General features: G+C 41.2%; 1 protein-coding gene across 1 annotated transcript in view; it reads left to right on the forward strand.

The window, feature by feature from the left end:
• Positions 1-17734, forward strand: part of TACC2 (transforming acidic coiled-coil containing protein 2) — a 181744-nt gene that overhangs the window by 68991 nt on the left and 95019 nt on the right. The window contains exon 7 of the mRNA XM_081955664.1: positions 15152-15292. Within this exon, the coding sequence (XP_081811790.1) occupies positions 15152-15292 (141 nt within the window). The remainder of the gene's footprint in view (positions 1-15151; positions 15293-17734) is intronic.

Genomic DNA, 17734 nt, shown 5'->3' on the forward strand with positions numbered 1-17734 from the left:
GTGCCCGGGACGGAAGCCGGACTGGAGCGGGTCTAGATAATCATTTTCCTCCAGGTGACGTGGGAACTGCTGTACCACCACACTCTCTACAACCTTCGCTAAGAAAGGAAGGTTGGAGACTGGACGATAATTGACTAGGTCTGTTGGGTCCAGGGAAGGCTTCTTGAGCAGGGGCCTCACCACCGCCTCTTTCAAGGCGGCCGGTAGAGACCCCTCACCCAACGAGGCGTTCACTAGGCCCAGGAGCCAGTCACGCGTAACCTCCCAGGATGCCAGTACAAGCCAGGAGGGACACGGGTCCAATAAACATGTGGTGGGTCGCAGACGTCCACGCAACCTGTCCAAATCCTCGATGGCAACCGAGTCAAACTCCTCCCAAAGCGGTCCCTCAAGACTCGCCACGGGCGTCTCTACTGAACCACTGAAAGGGGCCCATCCCATCCGGATTTGAGCGACTTTGTCCTGTAGATATTTCCCAAACTCCTCTGCTCTGCCCTGTAAAGGGGCTTCCCGCGGTCTCTCAAACAAGAGGGAGCGAGTCACCCGAAACAGGGCGGTAGGGCGGTTATCTGCGGACGCAATAAGAGCGGCGCAATGTTGACGTTTGGCCGCTCTTAATGCCACGAGGTACGTCCTCAAATAGGCTCGTGCCTGTGCTCGGTCAAATTCGGAACGGGAGGATCTCCAACGACTCTCTAGGCGTCTCTTGTGGCGTTTCATCACCCTTAGCTCCTCGGTAAACCAAGGGGCCAGGGTGGTTCGTCGCCGCAGGAGAGGCCGCAAAGGCGCCACCAGGTCTAGGGCCCCGGTAGTCGCACTATTCCATACGTCTACCAGGTCCTCCACTTGGGGGTGGGTCAGGTCCACAGGAGGTGGCCCAAGCTCCGTCTGGAACCTATCTGGTTCCATCAGGCGCTTGGGGCGGAACCATCTAATACCTTCCAGTTCCGCCTCCTCGCGGTGGGGGGTAGCACCAGGGAAGTCCAGCCGGAGAAGTGAGTGATCCGACCATGACAGGGGAATAATGGCTGGATACCCTATTCCCAGATCACTCATCCACTGGCCAGAGACAAAGACAAGGTCCAGCGTGTGGCCTCCCTCGTGAGTAGGGCCCTGAATTAACTGGGTCAGGTCCATGGCTGTCATGGAAGCCATGAACTCCCGAACCCCCTCAGACACTTCTCCCATCGACGGCAGATTAAAATCCCCCATCACTAAAAGTTTGGGGGTCTCAACCGCCACCGATGAGATCAGCTCAAGGAGTTCAGGCAGGGCCGCTGACGTATAGCGAGGAGCCAGGTATACTATCAGCAGGCCCAACTGCCTCCCTGGGCCCCATCTCACGACAAGGGACTCACACCCGGATGTCTGTGGCACGGTGAACTCTCTCGGCTCTAAGTCTTCCCGGATAATCACTGCTACCCCGCCGCCCCTTCCCTGGGCCCGAGGCTGGTGAAATGCTCGATAACCTGGCGGGCACATTTCCACGAGGGGTAAACCTCCCTCCTGTCCCAACCAGGTCTCGGTTATTCCTGCGAGGTCCGGCTCCCCCTCCAAAATTAGATCGTGGATGAGGGGGGCCTTATTGACAACGGATCTTCCAAATAGTTGGAAGGGACCCAGGAAGTCTTCACGTCCAACCCCCTGCTTAGGTAGGAAATCCTATACCATTTCAGACAAATGGTTCTCCAATCTCTTCTTAAAAACTTCCAGTGTTGGAACATTCACAACTCCTGGAGGTTGGAACACTGCTATCATGTCACCAGAATCCTTCTTTTCATTAAGCTAGATATACTCGATTCCAGCAATCGTTCTTTATATGTTTTAGCCTCCAGTCCAAACTTGAAATGCACATCCAAAGTATTTCTCTTTTTCTTTAGGTGGGCAAACTATTTCTGGTATTTATTTATTTTTATAAGCAGAGCATAGAAGGATAAGCATGGGTTACAAAATGTCAATGGTGTATTTCACAACTGACTAATGCACATGCCATTAAAAGCCACTTCCCTCCCAACCCACCATTTCTTTTTTAGAATTTAATTTAACATTTTCTCTTCCTTTTAGTACAAATATAGAACTTGCAGAACAGTTGGGCTGTATACAAATACTATAATAGGAAGTAGGCCAATCGCACTGTTTTTGTGGTAGTACAAATCAGAAAACACATGTGCTCCATTGCAGTGAAAATTAAATGTACATTTGAGCCGCTTAAGTCTCACAAACAACTTGGCCCTATTGCAGTTGTTAATATTATAGATACTGGCACTTTTTCCTCATGGGAAGAACTTAATCTATCATTTGCTTAATGTGCCCAATTTGTGAATGAGCAAGAAAAGACACCGGTAATTGAACTGTTTGCCCTAGATTTGGAATATGTTGGCATTTATCCAACTTTTAGCAAATCTAAACATACTGTATCTGCCGAGATACTCAATGACCCTCGGTCCTATTTGTCAACTGGAATTCACCCCCAACATGTGCCTAACATGCTTACATTAATTACTTATCTTGTAATTAGTGACCAGATTTTATGTAAAGCACATAACACATGGACAGATAGGCCATTATGCATGCAAAGAAAAAAAAAGCACAAATATTGATTTGTCTTTCATATAAATAAGATTAAAGGTAAAGGTAAAGGTTCCTCTCGCACATATATGGTAATCATTTCCGACTCTAGGGGGCGGTGCTCATCACCGTTTCAAAGCCAAAGAGTCAGCGCTGTCTGAAGACGTTTCCATGGTCGTGCGGCCTGCATGACTAAACACAGAAGGCGCACAGAACACTGTTACCTTCCCACCTAAGGTGGTTCCTATTTTTTCTGCTTGCATTTTTACATGCTTTTGAACTGCTAGATTGGCAGAAACTGGGACAAGTAATGAGAGCTCATTGCATTACATTGTGCTGGGGATTCAAACTGCCAACCTTTCTGATCGATAAGCTCAGCGTCTTAGCCACAGGGCCACCACGTCCCTTTTTAAATAAGATTATTTTTATCCTGAATTCAGTTCCCCCTGATGATTTACAAAACAATGATTGCAGGACTTATGCAAAATAGATGAATGCAGAAAAAATGAAAGCTGCAGAATTTCAAAGTCAGCATTCCATTATTTGATGCAGTTAAAGTTATATATTAAAATTTGTACTTTCGGAAATTAACAGTGCAAGTACTTGACTTACGACCACAATTGAACCCAAAATTTCTGTTGCTAAGTGAAATACATATTAAATAAATCTTGCCTCATTTTACGGCCTTCCTTGCCTCAGTTGTTAATGATGCATCAACAGAGGGATAGAATCAAGATCACATGAAGTGTTAATACCACTTTATAATGCCTTGGTAAGGCCACACTTGGAATACTGCATTCAGTTCTGGTCGCCACGATGTAAAAAAGATGTGGAGACTCTAGAAAGAGTGCAGAGAAGAGCAACAAAGATGATTAGGGGACTGGAGACTAAAACATATGAAGAACGGTTGCAGGAACTGGGTATGTCTAGCTTAAGAGAAAGAAGGACTAGGGGAGACATGATAGCAGTGTTCCAATATCTCAGGGGTTGCCACAAAGAAGAGGGAGTCAAACTATTCTCCAAGGCACCTGAGGGTAGAACAAGAAGCAATGGGTGGAAATCAAGGAGAAAAGCAACTTAGAACTGAGGAGAAATTTCCTCACAGTTAGAACAATTAATCAGTGGAACAGCTTGCCTCCAGAAGTTGGTAATGCCCCAACACTGGAAGTCTTTAAGAAGATGTTGGATAGCTATTTGTCTGAAATGGTATAGGGTTTCCTGCCTAGGCAGGGGGTTGGACTAGAAGACCTCCAAGGTCCCTTCCAACTCTACTATTGTATTGTATTGTATTGAATCACTGCAGTTGTTAAGTTAGTGACACAATTGTTAAGTGAATCTGGCTTCCCCATTGACTTTGCTTGTCAGAAGGGTACCAAAGATGATCACATTTATGCAACCAACATAAATAAGAGTCAGTTGCCAAGAGCCCAAATTTTGATCACATGACCATAGGGATGCTACAATGGTTGTAAGTGAGAAAAATGGTCATGGGTCATTTTTTTCAGTGTTGTTGTAACTTTGAATGGTGACCAAATCTACTGTTGTAAATCGAGGACTATTGGTACATATTTTTGTATATGGTGGCAGTATGAAATCTCTGGGAACTGAAGCCCATCAGTTTATTGAATGGATCAACAAGTCTTTCACGCCCTGATATAAAAATGGAAAATGATTGGCCAGAAACCAGCAGTTCTAGAAATAGATTACAGATAGAGCTAACCACAGCTAGTCCTTGACTTACAATCACAACTAAGTCAAAAATGTGTGTTGTTGAGCGAGACATTTGTTAAATGAGTTTTGCAACCTTTCCTTCCACAATGGTTGAGCAAATCACAACAGTTGTTAAGTTAGTAAACAAGGTTGAATCTGGCTTCCCCATTGACTGTACTTGTCAGAAGATCGCAATAGGTGATCACATGACCCCGGGACGCTGCAACCATCATAAATATGAACCAATCTCCAAATATCTGAATGTCAATCACATGACCTTGGGCATTGCTGCAATGGTTTTAAGTGTGAAAAACGGACATAAGACACTTTCTTCAGTGCCCTTGTAACTTTGAATGGTCACTAAATGAACTATTGTTAGTTGAGATCTACCTATATTACAAGAAAATAGCCAATTACCTATCAAGGTTATTAAGGTACCAGCTAAGTGCCCACTAGCAAACGTTTAGATATTGGCCTACAACTATACATGGTTCTAAAATCCTTGTTCTGCTATAGAAATTAGTTGTTGAGATAGTAGTTTCATTTGCAATAAAATGTGTAAACTAGCTGAGTTATGTATAAGAATCTTCTGGTAAGGCTAGAAAAGTTCTAAGCAAGGGGTTTGCAACTTGGAATGCTGAGTCTTGGTAGGAAAGCTGACATTCATGTGACCAAGCTGAGGCCAGGAAGCTACATCTCTCCTTAAACCAATGTGGCACAGTAGCTAAGTGTTGGATTATGCCTGGGGAGAGCCAAGTTGAAATATATCTTCAAATAATCTTCATGCAAACCATGCTAACTTACCGTACTTGGGCACTATATACCTATCTAGGGATAGATTGACAATCATTGACAATCATTTTTCCAAATGCTGTAAATGATGGTTGAATATAGCTTTGTCCACCCTGGCGTTCTCCAGATGGGTGAATTAAATCTCTCCAAGACAGAGGAACAATTCCAGAATGTCAGGAAGCAACAGGTTAAGAAAATGGGTTAAAGTTGCTTACATTTTCTTTGAACTTGACATACTTTGATTAGTTTCAGTGAGAAACCACACTTTTTCACCGAAATAAGCTACATTGACATTAGTGGAAATAGATCAGCAATCATTATAAGAAGCAGAAGGGATGGTCTTCAGCCCATGTGTCTCTGCCTAGTATTAATTTTAATTTATTTCAGCATATGTAAAACTTATTATTTTTCTTCTTGGAATAAATCTTGGAGATGGCATTTACACACAGGATACATTGAAATACTTTATGTGGTGGAATGTAGAAAAACGCTGATATATTCAAGACACTTCTGCAAGTAGGAATTGAGAAATTAGTTCATTTAATTTGTAATATTTTTCCTATAAGCTTCCTGCTTAAGTGTTGTTTGAGTGTACTCATAATATTATAACCAGATGCTAAAACAGATTTGTTGTTGGTATGAATGCTCTTGGACCTCATTTTGTGGAGGGGACTTGAAATACGTACAGGCTTGTAGAACAATTTGAATAGCACGAAATCAAAAAGAAAAGTGTAGATCCGGTAATGTTCCTAGAGTTTGCTGTTTGCTGCAGTTAAAGTTAGCAAAGAAGATGCTATCTTAAAGACTAACAACCTAACCATTACATAAGGATTGTGTAGTCATAGAAGCAGGGTGCGGTCTTATTTTAAATTCTTTAGCTTCATGCAAAAGCCAAAAATGTTTTTTTTTTTAAGTGGAGAAAGAGAAAAGAGAAGAACAGAAAAGAAAGAAAGCTTGATGTCAGCTAGCCCAGCTGTTAGAGGGGCCTAGTTAGATGTAGCTGTCTCCTTTTTGTATTTCGGTACCAAACAGCTGGTTGGCAGATGTCCAGCTACATATATATAGACATGTATAGAATCCATGCTCTATTGAGAAAAATAAGAATCATATTCAGATTCTTGCCTATTCTTAGAGTCTGTTTGCCTGCCTGCCTGCCTGCCTGCCTACCTACCTACCTACCTACATCTATCTATCTATCTATCTATCTATCTATCTATCTATCTATCTATCTATCTATCTATCTATCTATCTATCTATCATCTATCTATCTATCTATCTATCTATCTATCTATCTATCTATCTATCTATCTATCTATCTATCATCTATCATCAATTTGCTTACTTACCTACCTAGCTGACATAAATGATTATATCTTATTTTTTATTTAATATACTGAAAATAAATAAAGTGTAGCTTTCTTGACATTGTTACAAAATCTTTATGATCTACATCTGACTGACAAAAAATTCCATTGCAATATATTATTAACTTTATATTTTGCTGGAACACGTTACCATTTTCCCCGCAGACGTGTATATCTATCTGTATGTTTTGGAAATTATGATACATTTACTTTGGAAAACAAATAAGAATATCGCACTAAAATCTTGTTTATAGGGAATCTGATGTGAGTTTCATGCTTGGTTTTCTGATGCTGATTTTTTTTTTTTTTTTGCTTAGTTCTCTGGGAAATCTTCCCCCTACATTTAATTTTAGACCATTTATTTTGCCTTAGGCTACTATTTCACAGTCTGCATATGGCTGTTTACATTATGTTACATGTTATTACCATATATGTTGATGGAAAATTTAGCTGAGAAAAGAGGAAGAGAGCTCAAGGGAAGCCAAATAGTAATGGGAATAATTTTATACATTGTTATAATTGACCATATACATTATTGGTCCTGATTTCTGAAACTGCTTCTAAGTCTTGGCATGGAACAAGAGAAAGTCCTGGGAACAAATTCTCTTGTGACTACGCAAGTTCACCAAATGTCAGAAATAGAAAAAGAAGAATTTGAGATCACTAAGCAACAACTGTACTCTTGTTTTAGTTTTTTGAATGGGATCCAAATATGTTTGCTCTAGGTAGATCTCTATTTCAGAGGCTGTGGCCTTGTAAGAAAAAAATGCTCATTTGGCAAATTTCTGACTCATTGATTTCCCTTTATTATATAAGAAAGATGAGGGAAAACTGCCATTTTTATTTAGCTAGCCACTGTTTACTTGTATGTTCTGGGAGCTCTTTTAGCTTAAATTCTGATGAAAAATTGAAGCTCATAAACTTTGGTTTGATATTGAGTGACTTAGATTTCTGGACTTTTAGGTTTGGGATGCTGTAGAACTGTGGCTAATTTACGGTTAGTTTTTAAAAAAAATCTTTTGTATAACAAAAATGGAGAAAGCAGAAAAGAGAATATGTGAGCTTGAGATTTATTACACCTTGTGCAAATAGCACAGTTTCTTGCTACCTCCAAAACCATCTGTTTATTTATTTCTTAGATTTTTTTTATTCCGCCTTTATTATTTTTATAACACATCTAATCCTACTTCCTCCACCTATTTTTTTCCACAACAACAACTGTTAGATACTAGAAACTGTTATAATGGTTTCCACCAAGGTCTTCTGCCGGAACAGAGGTTTAATCTCATTGGTCGAAGGGTCTGACAGCTCCCTATAAAAGGGCTGCTGTCAGACTGAACCTTCGTTGGATTGTACATACTTGTTCTGTTACAATAAAGAGCTGTTGTTGCCTTTAGCCTGAGTGAGCCTTTCCATTACCTGATCTAACAACAACCCTGAGAGATAAGTTGGGCTGAGAGAGTGAGTGTGCGACTGGGCCAAGGTCACCCAAGTGGCTTTCATGACTAAGGAGGATTTGAACTCACGGTCTTCTGCTTTCTAGCCTGGTGCCTTAACCACTAGACCAGTGGTGGGCAACCTTTTTTTTCAACTGAGCCAAATCTCGCCAAAACCACGATTGAAATTTATTTTGAGAGCCACATTTTTAAAACCGAAAATACATAGGATGGTACACTGTTTTTAGTTTCAATAAACTCTGGCATTTGAAGCACGCAAGTTTTAAAGCTGTCAAGTTACAAGATCCTTGCATCCCTAACCCTTTAGGAAAAAAACCCCAAGGGGTCTTCAAACCTGACAGCTTTAAGACTTGTGGACTTCAACTCCCAGAATTCCTCCTCCAGTCATTTTGGCTCAGGAACTCTGGCATTGAAGCATGCAAGTCTTAAAGCTGTCAAGTTGCAAGACCCTTGCACCCCTAACCCTTTAGAAAAAAAAACCCAGGGGTCTTCAAACCTGACAGCTTTATTAGCCCAGGGATCTGCAAAATTGGCTCTTAAGACTGGTGGACTTCAACTCCCAGAATTCTGAGAATTGAAGTCCACCAGTCTTAAAACAGCCAACTTTGCAGACCTCTGTGTTAGCCCAAAGCCTGGCGCTGGGCGGGCCTTACTCCCCCATTGGTGGAGCCCCAAGAAGCGAGGAGGGAGAAAAAGAGACGGAGGCCAAGGAGCTTCCCCCCGCCCCCTCCCAGCAAAAATCTAACCAGGGAGCTGGGCGGGCAGTAGCAAATTAGCCGATCACGCCGCGTGGGCAGTAGCAAATTAACCAATCACGCGGCGTGATCGGCTAATTTGCTACTGCCCGCCCGGCTCCCCGGTTAGATTTTTGCTGGGAGGGGGTGGGGGGAAGCTCCTTAGCCTCCGTTTCTTTTTCTGCCTCCTCGCTTCTCATCCCCGCCCGACTTCAGGATCCTCCCTAATCATTGTGGGTCGAAAAAAGGGAAAGGGGCGCTTGTTTAGAAGTGCCCGAGAGGAGGGAGGGGAGCGGGCGCCCAGCACACAGAAGAGCCGCATTAAAATGTGTAAAGAGCCGCGTGTGGCTCGCGAGCCGTGGCTTGCCGACCACTGCACTAGACCACACTCTATGGATGACTAATGACCAGAAACAGCACCTCTTTAAAAAACCTCTAGAACAGTGATGGCGAAACTTTTTTGGCTCATGTGCCACAAGTGGGGGGAGCACAGGGGGGTCGAGTGCGGGCGTGCCGCACCCATAAGGCAACGCGCGACCCCCCCAGTGCGCATACATGCACAACACGCCCCCCCATTTTTACATGTTTTTTTGCCCTCCCCAGGCTCCAGGGGCTTTATAGGAGCCTGGGGAGGGCAAAAAGAGCCTCCCCCGATCCCCCGGAGGCCCTCCGAGGGCTCCAGGGACTGTCCAGAGGCTTTCCTGAAGCCTTTGGAGCGCTTAAAACCACCCTCGGAGCAAACCGGAAGTGACTTCCGGGGTGCTCGGAGGGTCGTTTTAAGCGCTCCAAAGGCATCAGGGAAGCCTCGGACGGTCCCTGAAGCCTTTGGAGCGCTTAAAACGACCCTCCGAGCAACCCGGAAGTCACTTCCGGTTTGCTCGGAGGGTGGTTTTAAGCGCTCCAAAGGCTTCAGGGAAGCCTCCGGACAGTCCCTGGAGCCTCCGGAGGTCCTCCGGGGGGTCGAGGGAGGCTCTTTTCGCCCTCCCCAGGCTCCTATAAAGCCCCTGGAGCCTGGGGAGGGCAACAAAACATGTAAAAATGGGGGGGGGGTCGCGCGTTGTGCGTGCATGCGTACTGGGGGGTCGCGCATTGCATTATGGGTGCAGCACGCCTGCACTCGACCCCCCTGCGCTCCCCCCACTTGTGGCATGCGAGCCAAAAAAGGTTCGCCATCACTGTTCTAGAGTCCAGGGGCTCTAGAACAGTGACTTCTGGGTTGCTAGGAGGGTCGTTTCAAGCACTCCAAAGGCATCAGGGAAGCCTCGGACGGTCCCTGAAGCCTTTGGAGCGCTTAAAACCACCCTCCGAGCAAACCAGAAGTGACTTCCGGGTTGCTCGGAGGGTCGTTTTAAGCGCTCCGAAGGCATCAGGGAAGCCTCGGACGGTCCCTGAAGCGTTCGGAACACTTAAAACGACCCTCCGAGCAACCTGGTTTGCTCGGATGGTGGTTTTAAGCGTTCCGAACGCTTCAGGGACGGTCCCTGAAGCCTCCGGGGGGGGGGGGGAGGCTCTTTTCGCCCTCCCCAGGCTCCTATAAAGCCTTTGGAGCCTGGGGAAGGCGAAAAATAGCTTTTAAAAAGGTGAAGTCAGCTGGCCAGCGCGCGCATGCCCTGACAAATGGCTCCGCGTGCCACGTGGCACGCGTGCCATAAGTTCGCCATCACGGCTCTAGAACATTCTCTGTGTTTTAAACATATAGATCTGATTTATGCATTGGATTAATCCAAACTGTGGCTTGTTTGACTTTTTCTTGGAGCTTTATGTGTTTTCATTCATTGCCCTCTTAATTTAGCATGTTATATGAATCCAAACCACTGTGGCTAATTCAGTAGATTAAGACTAAGATACAGGACTTTTTATCTGGTTATTTTGTGCAAAATGTTTTATCATTGTTTGTTAATGATCTAAATGTTCTTAGGACGGATAGAACTTAAATGCAATAGCGAACAGATGTTCCCGAGTTTTAAGGCTATGGAAAGAATGTTCCAATTTATTCTGATCTTGGAAAGATAGGAGAAACTTAGCTTTAAATCCTGGGGCAGACCTATAAATAGAGCTTGATTGTTGTGATTTATTTTTAGGAATCAAATGTTCTTGCATATGTAAGTCTTCTGTGTTGCTGCAATAACACAACTTGCCAAGTGGTTTCTGTGATCTTCCATTGTAAAGAAGGCTCTGAATATACAGTTACAGATCTAAGTTTCAGTATACTGAAACTAAATATTAGTAAAAGACTGCTTATTTACTCATGGAGTAATGTAGGAAATGTGTCTAACCATGGCAATTTTATGATGTGTCGACTTCAGCTCCTAGAATTCTGCAGCCAGCATGCCTGTCCACACATCTTAAGTTGATGAGGTTAATAATAATTGATTTAGAGAATTTGCATAGGCATACATGGTATTCCCTAGCGCCGCATAATGGAGTGAGCTCCTGTTATTTGTCCCAGCTTCTGCCAACCTAGCAGTTTGAAAGCACGTAAAAAATGCAAGTAGAAAAATAGGAATCACCTTTGGTGAGAAGGTAGCAGCGTTACGTGTGCCTTCAGTGTTTAGTCGTTCCAGCCACATGACCACGGAGATCTCTTCAGACAGCGCTGTCTCTCTGGCTTTGAAACAGAGATGAGCACCGCCCCCTAGAGTCTGGAACGACTAGCACATATGTGCGAGGGGAAACTTTACCTTTAAATGGTATAAGATGGTTGAATTAATAGAGGATAAAAAAAGTCATGGATTCCAATATATAATGTGCTTATTATATGTAATGCTCGGTATTGATGTAAATTCTATGAAAATTATGAAGGACCGTGTTTCCCCAAAAATAAGACATGCCCTGCTAATAAGCCCAATCGGGCTTTTCAGAGCATGCGCCATAATAAGCCCTCCCCTGAAAATAAGCCCACCCCCAAATATTTAAGCGCATGCGCAACCGGTCCCCACCATTAACACTGTACCACCTACCGGTACAGCTTGCGGGGCAAAAAGAGGGCTTGCCGCAAAAACAGCAGCAGGCCAGCAATGTGATCACCCCCTCCCGCCTGTTCCTTCTCGCGCAAAAAAGCACCAATGGCAAAGGCAGCCTGCCTGGCTCCCTTCCTCGCGTTCCTCGCCATTGTGCTCAGGGAAGCGGCTGGTGAAAAAAAAAACTTCTTGAGAGTTCAATCAAACATCTTGAAATCGCGAGAAGGTTTTTTTTTACCAGGGGCTTCCCTGAATACAATGGCGAGGAACGCGACGAAGCTGGAAAGGTAAGAGGCGCGCCTCGCGGCCCAACACCACCCACTTTGCCCCAATGGTAAAGGCAGCCTGCCTGGTTCCCTTCCTCGCCGTCCCTTTAACGAGGGGTGGCAGGTGGGGGGGGAGAAGCGAGGCGCACCTCCTACCTTTCCAGCTCCGTCACGTTCCTCGTCCTTTCGCCGATTGAAGCCCCTTGTAAAAAAACCTCATGAATTCAACTCGTGAGATTTTTTTTACAATGAGCAAAAGGGCGAGGAACGCGACGGAGCTGTCAGTTTCTGGTAGCGCTAGGACATGTGTCTCGCTTCTCCCCCCACCCCTCCCACCCCTCACTAAAGGGACGGCAGGGAAGGGAACCAGGCAGGCTGCCTTTACCATTGGGATGAGGTGGGCGGTGTTGGGCTGTGAGGCGCACCTCTTACCTTTCCAGCTTCATCGCGTTCCTTGCGATGGAGTGGGGGGGAGAAGCGAGATGCGTGTCCTAGCGCTACCAGAGACTGACAGCTCTGTCACGTTCCTTGCCATTGTATTCAAATACAATGGTAAAAAAAAAAGCTTCTCGCGATTTCAAGATGTTTGAACGCACGAAAAGTTTTTTTTTTTACCAGCTGCTTCCCTGAGCACAATGGCGAGGAACGCGACGGAGCTGGAAAGGTAAAAGGCGCGCCTTGCTTCTCACCTTCCCCAGAAATAATAAGCCCTCCCCTATAATAAGCCCAAGGCCATATTTCGTGGGGCAAAAGAAAATAAGACCCTGTCTCATTTTCGGGGAAACATGGTATATATTTATTCCAGAGCATAACCTTTTATACTGATAAACCAAGTTCTTTTGCTACCTCTATTATTTGTTCAAATTCTTAACTAATTTATAATTAAAAGTAGAGAGAAGTTTGCCTAAGCATATCCTGAAAACTCTATATTTAGTCTTTAAATTATTACAGTTCTTTTTTTACTGCTACATTCTAATAGCTTTTGCAGCGTTAATATGCTAATTAGCATATTTCCACTCAAGAGTGCTTGCTTTAATGCAGTGGGGAATTATGAATGATGGTTTGTGTATTCATTCATCCCATCCCCACCCCACTGTTCAGCTTTTTGTAAGTATCCCAGTGGTCAATGTCTTTTATTTTATTTTTCAAATTTCTGAACCACCTATCATCCTCAGAGAGGGGTTACTGTATTTTTAAGGTGTTATTTTATCTCTGATCAATAGAGGGCACTCTTATAACAAACATATTTTCCTCTGTTCATTCACATGCTTAGTGATTATTGTATCATTTTCATATTTCAGAACTGAATGCTGCATATACAAGCTTGGTTAAAGACAATTATTAATATAGCACTCCTACTTAACCAATACACTGTAATCTGATCAAATTTCCTAAAAATAGATCTGAAATCAAACAATTTAAATCAATATTTCACGCATCAGTATCTACATATGATCTTTTATGTAACATCCCTCTAATAACTCAATATTTTTGGTGGAAAAGACGCTACCTTTGTTTTGGATTGCTTAAAGTTTCTAATATTTGCAAGTGTAGAAGGCTCATCGAATTATTGTCCTCCTGTTCACAATTTTGCCTCCTAATGTCAGTTGATGGCTGAGATTATTCCTATTGATATTTCTGGCAGTCACTCCAAAATGACTTGTCCTAAGGTGATCAGTATTATTACTGCCAAAGACCACACTCTCCAAATACATAGAACTAATTAAAATTCTTGGTATACTGAAAAGTTGAGGACAGTGCTAGAAACTAGAATTCAGATAATGAAAAACATTGCTAAACATTGCTAGAGTTCACTTTTTGGAAATATTGTGGAAGTTGGCAAACTTTTCAGAGGAAAACTCTTAAAAAGCCAGGTTCCACATACACTATATTGCCAAAAAGTATTTGCTCACCCATCCAAATAATCAGATTCAGTTGTGAGCGAATACTTTTGGCAATATAGTGTATGTGTATTAGACTGTTTCTGTCTGCTGTAGTCATTTAGTCCTTGAGAAAGTCCTCAAAATTAAGTATCATTAAAAGGTTGTCCTGCCCATGTTTTTACACTGTGTGTGAATTCTATCGTGGTCTGGACGATGGTCGACAAACTGGCACAATGCATGGAAAAAGCACATGTTATTGTGGTATACAGGAACCCTTAGATGATGAAACACCTCAATTGAATAAAGAAATATGCAGTTAGAAGAGATCCCGTTATGATGCCTTTGCGTGTCCAATTGGCATTAGAAACATCCTGTATAACCTTTGCCTGTCTCAACTATTTGATGAAGATTCAATGAGGTTTCATTAATGTTACATTAATAATATCATGAATGGAATGCTGTGCAACTTTAATGATTCCTCAGATCCTCTAAATAAGGGGTGTCCAAACTTAGGAACTTTAAGACTTGTGGACTTCAACTCCCAGAATTCCCCAGCCAGCTGGCTGGGGAATTCTGGGAGTTGAAGTCCACAAGTCTTAAAGTTCCCAAGTTTGGACACCCCTGCTCTAATTGATACAATATGCAGTCACCAGATGCTTAAGACAAGAATGGTTAGAACGATGTAGATATTACTGCGCTATCTCCTTCGGTCATCAGTTTCTTTCTGGGCTCAGTGTAATACTCTAGCACTGGTTTTTAAATGATCAGAAAAAGCCATATCCAATAGCTAGGGTTTTTTTTTTCATTTGATTCTGCCAGGATTGAAGACCACTTTTAGATAATGTGTTTTCTTACAGATCCATAATGGGTATTTGATTGGCAGGTACCACTGACACTGCCCTTATTTTTTTCTTGGTGAGATTCAGTAAAGCCCTACCTTCTTGCATTTCAACATCTTTCCAAAATGTATTGGCATAATATTTTGGTGTTGGATTTCTGCTGTTTCAACATTCTGTTTATTTTGCACATCTTAGTAATGCTGAATATTTGTGTGGGTATGTGTGTTGCTAATTATGAGCATTAATGTGCATGTGTACTTTATAATTGTGCTTTATTGTAAATGGATTCGATTTACTCCAACAATGAAATAGAAATTTAGAGTGCAGTTGTCAAACAGTTGGATTCCTAGTTTGGTTTTTAAAAATGATCTCATACATTGAGCTCTTCTGAAATTTCTAGGTCAAGTTTACATCTGTTTAATTTCAAGTGGGCTGTAGAAGACTAGATTTCCCGCTAGGAGCCAAGCATGAGATAAATGTGCAGTTAATATAGTCTCTGAATACAGTTTAAAACATATGTGCAGTTCTTGTGCTTTACTAATACTAGTTTTTTTTAATAACTGTCCATTATTTTGCAGTACTTCCCAGCTTTGTGATAGCCAGCAGACAGATAGCACAATTGCATCTCTTCCTGGCTTAGGATCATTGGCTCCTGAATTCCCTATTGAGATAAAGCAATCTGACCAAGAGACTGGAAAACCCATTCCTGAAACCAAGAGGTATGTTGATTCCATTGGGCAGAAGAAAATTCCAGCTCAATGTGAGCCTTTTTTAGAATATTGCTATTTTATAAGTGATGTATGGCATGGCAACAACATATTTTGTTTAGTGTAATGAATACACTAATCAGCTTATGCTATAAATTAACAAGCCAAGTGGCTGAAATTGAAGGTGCATTTTTATAATTTCACAAATACACTGTCTTCCTTTTCCTACAAAACTTGAAGGAAAAAATGGTTTCCACCCTGTATCTGTTCAGATTAAGCAGATGGTTTGCATTTTGATATAAAATCACCGTGGATTTTCTTTTTTGCGTGCAAATATACATCATGCCGTTGGAGAAAGTAGTGTTATAAAAAGAGAAAAATTGTAAGAAGTGAAAATTTGTCTCTTTTAGTAAGTCTTCAAGTGAAAGATGCCATTAAATTAGAGGCATCTTTTGGGGCATGATATATTAGGTTTGAGAAAATATGATGTTTCTAATGACTTTCTTAGTGTAAGCTGCCTAGAATCTATTGACTGAATGGTGGACAAATTTATGAAGTAAATAAATATAGTTAAGAAAAACTATGGTTTACTGGAAGACTATTTGGTATACATCTCCATATGTTTTTCTGTTTTGATGCCATCCTTTCTTCAAAGTATCTAAACAAAAATTAATACTCTGCCTTTGTTCTTAAAATTCTCATCTGACTTTTTGAGGATCTTAACCATTATATCCAATCATTCCTCAATTTTTCCTTTCCATTGTTACTCTATCAACTCTTCCTTCATATATAACATTTGTTTTGAAAATTGATGATCTACATTCATTTTCTCTGTTACAAAACCATATTAAAATAATTTGTACTTTTGTTCACTTTTTATTGTTATTATTTTATATTTTTATTCACTTTTTAATCACTCTTGACTTAATCTCATTTACTCAACATCTTCATTACTACCAGTATTTGCAAGCCATATCATTTTTCAACATTCTCTCAATTTTGAATTTTTTTTCTTGATTTTTATTGTGCAGTCTTGAACATTAGCAACCGTCGCATTAATTTTTGTTTCAATTTTTGTTATATCACTGTCATTTCTATACAAACACTTTAATTATTCTATAATTAACTTACTACAGTTCTATCCTAAATTATTTCAGCAGCGTTATATCAATTCTGTTGCATCTTCTGGAAACTGCTTATTTAGTCCTTTTTATTTAGTTTTAAAAAGTTATTTTCATTTTTTAAACAGTCCATCAAAAATGAAGTAAAGAAATACTTTAATGGTCTTAGGTAATTAACTTCTTTTCAGATAGTTTGGAAAACTGATTAATAATAAATTTGTATAAAATAATAATTTGTCCATGAATGTCTAAAAGTGATTTGCTAAAATCTTAACGGAATTGTTCTATAAAATCTGATTCTAATGAATTACTTGAAAATTTAATTTCCCTCCAATATATTCCAAATACTTCTGACGATCCTTTAAACATTTTCTCAGCATCTGTTGTGTTTACATAAATTATTATACGAATCCTGTAAGAATGTATATAAATTTTGAAACAACAATTATTTTAATATTTATTTTCCATTAAGCTCTTGAAGATTTACAGTTAATTTTTTATGTCTAAACACAGTAAATACTATAATTCATCCACATTCTTGGAAGCATTTTTTTTGACCCAAGAATATGCCATTAGCATAACCCACATATTTTTGTTGCACTCTATAACGTAATTCTTTCCACTTTATTCCGAACAGTTTTCACATCATCTTTCTATATTTTGTTCATCTTATAGGGAGATAATAGTATCTTCTAATATTTTTTTCAGATAGGATGCATATGTTCCTTTCCTCTCGTCATTCTTTATCTGCTCTTTTTCTTTTCTTTTTTTCCTTTTTATGTCTATTTTTCCATAATCCATTTTTGACACTACCAAATAGTATCTGTCTCACATTCATAGTCTCTAATATTCTTCAACAATTTTCTCAACGTTTGATTACAAACAGTAAGTCAAAAATGCTGATAGAGACATGAACAATCTTACATTTAAAACATGCATTTGAACAAACTTCTAAATAAATATTCAGCAATCTTTGTGTCTCTGAAAACCCTAATCACTGTTTCTGTATCCTTTCATCTCATTTCCATCAAGCTATCTATCCATGTCAGATAAAAGAATAATATCCATTTCCACATTGCATTCATTCCCCAAAACTCATCCTGTCAGCTCCTATCAGAAGGAGGAAGAGAGGAGTAAGAGAGGAGGGATGACAGGGTGAGAAGCACCAGAGGTGCTTTCCCGGAACAGAGCCTGGCAAATCCAAGGATATAAGCATAAGAACGGAATGCAAACACCAACCAAAAGGAGCCAAACTTTAGGACAGTAACCAAAACACCTAATTTGGTTCTTCTTTACAGAAGAACCAAGCTTCTTTACAGAAGAACCAAGGGGA

This window comes from Natrix helvetica (genome assembly GCF_964273705.1).
Source record: "Natrix helvetica genome assembly, chromosome: 5".
NCBI classification, from domain to species: domain Eukaryota; kingdom Metazoa; phylum Chordata; class Lepidosauria; order Squamata; family Natricidae; genus Natrix; species Natrix helvetica.